At 34.9% G+C, this 3,845-nt stretch overlaps 1 protein-coding gene across 1 annotated transcript; it reads right to left on the reverse strand.

The window, feature by feature from the left end:
- Positions 1-1,349: 1,349 nt before the first annotated feature.
- On the reverse strand, positions 1,350-2,551 carry LOC131059818 (early nodulin-93). The gene is made up of 4 exons (XM_057992847.2): positions 2,185-2,551; positions 1,942-2,003; positions 1,767-1,842; positions 1,350-1,657 (listed from the first exon to the last, which is right to left on the reverse strand). Exons 1-4 carry the CDS (start codon positions 2,312-2,314, stop codon positions 1,554-1,556), a joined length of 372 nt encoding a protein of 123 aa, XP_057848830.2. The 5' UTR covers positions 2,315-2,551; the 3' UTR covers positions 1,350-1,553.
- Between the last annotated feature and the right edge of the window lie 1,294 nt (positions 2,552-3,845).

Below are 3,845 nucleotides of genomic sequence, written 5' to 3' on the forward strand. Positions count from 1 at the left end.
AAAAATGCCACATGTTTGGGTCTTCTAAATAATTTTTGTGTCAAAAATAGATCCCTTCTTGGGTTAGGAGGGACCTTTTGTAAAGAGTAGGTAGAAGTACAATTTGGTTACTTAGTCATGTATCCTACGATTTGGTGATTTTATAATCTATTATGTTGAAATGGGAGATTTTGGCCTTAATTTCTTTGGAGAAATTAAGTAGCACTTGTGTTTCATATCATCATTTTTTATTTATTTTTGAGTAATTAGTAATGGATTGGGAGGATAGGCATACATGAATGGTGGTATTGATTGTGTGCCTAACATTGGATCACTCTCTTTTGATTATTTATCATATGATGGAAATGAAATCTTTGAGAACACAAGCATAAAATGTATAGTAGGTAACCTTCTAACAAAAAATGTAAGGCTATTTATTTATCATTAATGCTAGACTATATTTTAAGTTGATGTGGCTCTATCTTCCAAGGGCAATAAATAAATCTATCACTCAAAGGCTAAAAAAAAAAAACTTGCAAAAGAAAAATGCTTGAGGGGATAATGCAAGCAACATTTTACACATTCAATTTCTAACTTAATATGAAAATTTTCAATTCTCACTTCTACAACTAACAATAAGTAAGATATTTTTTATGCTTATGAATATACATCTTATTGGATTGGCCAAGTTTGCTTCTATATTTGTACTTATGTGAACAATATCATGTCTTTTGATTAAAGTGTTGTCTAAGCTTTTGGTCCCTCCATATTAAATCTCCAATCTTAAGGCAATGTGAGTAGCTAAACAAAGACATTCTCAATTTGAGTTTTCATCAAATAAGAATATAATACAAAGGCAATGCGAGTAGCTAAACAAAAAGGAAGAAAATAAGATGTTGAGCCAATTCTAGAGGTAATTCAATACTTTAAAGGTTCAAATTTAAAAAAAGACATATTATGAAAAAGGCAAAATGAAATATAAGCAAAGATATTGTAGAAGATTTGATCTCACAAGCACCACCATTTAAGTGTCTACAACATTAACTTTGTCATTATACCAAATATCCTTTAACATAATAAGATTTATATTTAATAAAAAGTAATTCCATAAATTTTAATATAATATACAATAAAAAAGAAAAATAAAGATTTAGTTGATTGGTACTTAAACAACTTCACTTATACAACTAAAACAACTCAGTTAAATAGTATGATAATTTCGAAGATAGCCTTTTAATTAAAAGTTCATGGCATTCCATCATATCATTCAAGATATAGGTGAGACAAATGTTACAATGAAAATTCAGATCATTTAACCAAAAAAGTGTCAAAGATTACAAATGCTCTTCAAACACATATCGTATTCCAAGTAGGCTTAAATGATCTTGAATAATTATATTATATTTCTTCCATCTTTCTTCCTATTTCGAGGGAAATGGGAAGCTTCTTGTTTTCTTACACATTCTGAAATCCTAAGCATTAGCCTGCCATTCTTGAAGGTTCACTTGTATATCCTAACAAGCACCCATGATTGCAGCTTCTACTTTATACACATACAGTTTTGTTCCCGCCATTCAGGAGGAGGGTTCCCCATTGCTCGCTAATTCTTCAAAGGAGTTTTTCCGGGCAGAGGCCAAAATAGTTTTGTCCGCTACAATAAAGTATGCTGCTCCACTGACTGCATCCGCCCCCATAAAACATGCATATAAATAAGTTATATTCAACTTCCCTGCTCAGTAAGAAAGAAAAGAAACAGAGTACTTAATATACAGCAAGCTCCGACATACCTAAAGAGATGATATGTGCCTGAGCTACATAGTTGAGATTCGCCTTTGCCCAAGGAATGGCCCGTGCTCCCATCATCTGTTATCATAATAAACTCATATCAATTACATTGCACAGATACTGAATAGGCAATACTAAAATTCAGGGCACGCAATGACCTAGAACAATAATACCGACCACGGGGATTGCAGATGCGACAAATGCAATTGCGGCTGCCTTTGCCCCTGCTTTCACTCCATCTGTATACACACTACACATATGTCAATACCCGCATTCACAAAACAGCAATAGTTTGCCCTGATTTCCTAACAGCTACCTACTCTGTATTGCCTTTAACATAGATCTAAACCTAATGCTAATCTGATCAAATCAAATAAAAAGTGGAATCTTGAAAAGTAAGTATGAATGCTGTAAGAGTACCGTGTGAGCATTGCTTCGCTGTGAGTTGAGCAGAGGAACTGGGTGTAGCGAGACGAAAAGGCTTGGAAGCCATGGCCATGTCTTGCCTCCTCAGTGCCCACCAGTTGCGTGCATTAATTGCAATACCCATTACTCAAAATATGAGTTTGAAAAGGTTAAAACTCTGTTCTGTTCTGTGAATTAAACAGACAACTTAAACGCGTTGAGGTGCAGAGGTAATGAAGCATCCGAGTATATATAGAAGTTTGCAGGGAAGGGTATGGATCGAGAATAAACCGGGGTCCGCCGCGGAAAGCAGCAGATTGAGTATTGTGGGTGAATCTGGTGTGGTGTCCCCTTAAAGAAAATCGACTCCATACGGTGAATACCACCGCTTAGCCGAGAAACCACCAACCTTTTATTTGTTTTGCAAACCCACATTGAGAGATAGACGGCCTCAGCCTTCCCTCAGTTAGGCAGACCCCGGTTTTCGTGTACTATAAAATGCTTTATACTTTCCTCATTAGCATTGATTAACGATAAACGTACCTAATTCGGGAATTTGTAGTTAATTTATCCCCATCGCAATTCTTCACCTTTACCAATATGAGTTCTATTAGTATAGTTCTAGCGATTCAAATGGTCACGGTAAAAATGTTGCTATCAAATAGGGGAGAGCTGCTCATAGGGGAACGGTTTACTTTTGGGGTTCACATGGATTAGAAAATTATACTAGCAATTGTATTTTAGTGTGTAATGGGTACGCTGAAGAGGTCTGGAAGTTCAATTAGGGAAAAAAATGGTCTATTTCTTGTATACATTTGGAAAATACATGAGGTCAATTTGTAGGTCATTTGGTAAATGATGTTTGTGCAACAAAGGTCTCAATGGAGAAATGATTGCTTCAAATCAACTATGGATCCTCTCATAGCAATCAAAATACGATTGAAACAAAATCTCTAAATGAGGAAGATAATCACACTCCATTACCAATAGGATCGTGTTATGTTTGCAATAGAGAGAAAGAGAGGGCGAGGGGTGGGCGAGCGTGGCAGGAGGTAAGGAGATAGAGGGAAAAAAATAGAGTGAAATAAAAAGAACAAAGATAGCGGACCTAAGAAAGAGTGAAATATACAAAGAGGGAAGAGGGAGGTGGAGAGATACAAAGATATTTTGAGAGAGAGAGATAGAGAGAGAGATAGAGAGACCAAGAGGTAGATGGACAAAGATAAGAGAGATAAAGGGAAAGAGGTACTAGGAGATGAAAGATAATAGTTAAAATTACATCTATGACATCTAACAAAATCTCCTTCCATGATGTTATGGTAGATGTCATATCCTATTATAGAGCTCCTATTTTGGGACAATTAAGGAGACTTGATAAGTAAAGTTTTTTTAGATTGATTTTATACATGTTGATTACATTTGCTTGAGATTTTTCAACTTTTTGGCAAAACCATTTTGTGGATATTCTAACACCATAGAAAACCATGACAACATATCTTAAGGGAATTGTACAACGGTTTGCTTTCACATAATTTGATCACATTAACTAAAATAAAGATTGTCTCTAATTACAAAATAATTTGAATTAATCTATAATTACAATGCCTTAAGTCATAATTATCATCATTGTATTTCCTTCTTTTCTAGTCCTGTTCATGTACAATTGTCATGTGTTC

This window comes from Cryptomeria japonica, chromosome 10 (genome assembly GCF_030272615.1).
Source record: "Cryptomeria japonica chromosome 10, Sugi_1.0, whole genome shotgun sequence".
NCBI classification, from domain to species: domain Eukaryota; kingdom Viridiplantae; phylum Streptophyta; class Pinopsida; order Cupressales; family Cupressaceae; genus Cryptomeria; species Cryptomeria japonica.

Bases quoted from the DNA above. Each gene is read 5' to 3' on its own strand.
- LOC131059818 (XM_057992847.2), bottom strand. From the start codon at position 2,314: ATGGGTATTGCAATTAATGCACGCAACTGGTGGGCACTGAGGAGGCAA. The intron at 1,843-1,941 runs GTCGGTATTATT...TTATGATAACAG, and splicing joins TCGCATCTGCAATCCCCGTG to ATGATGGGAGCACGGGCCAT. The intron at 1,658-1,766 runs GTATGTCGGAGC...GGGCGGATGCAG, and splicing joins GGCACATATCATCTCTTTAG to TCAGTGGAGCAGCATACTTT.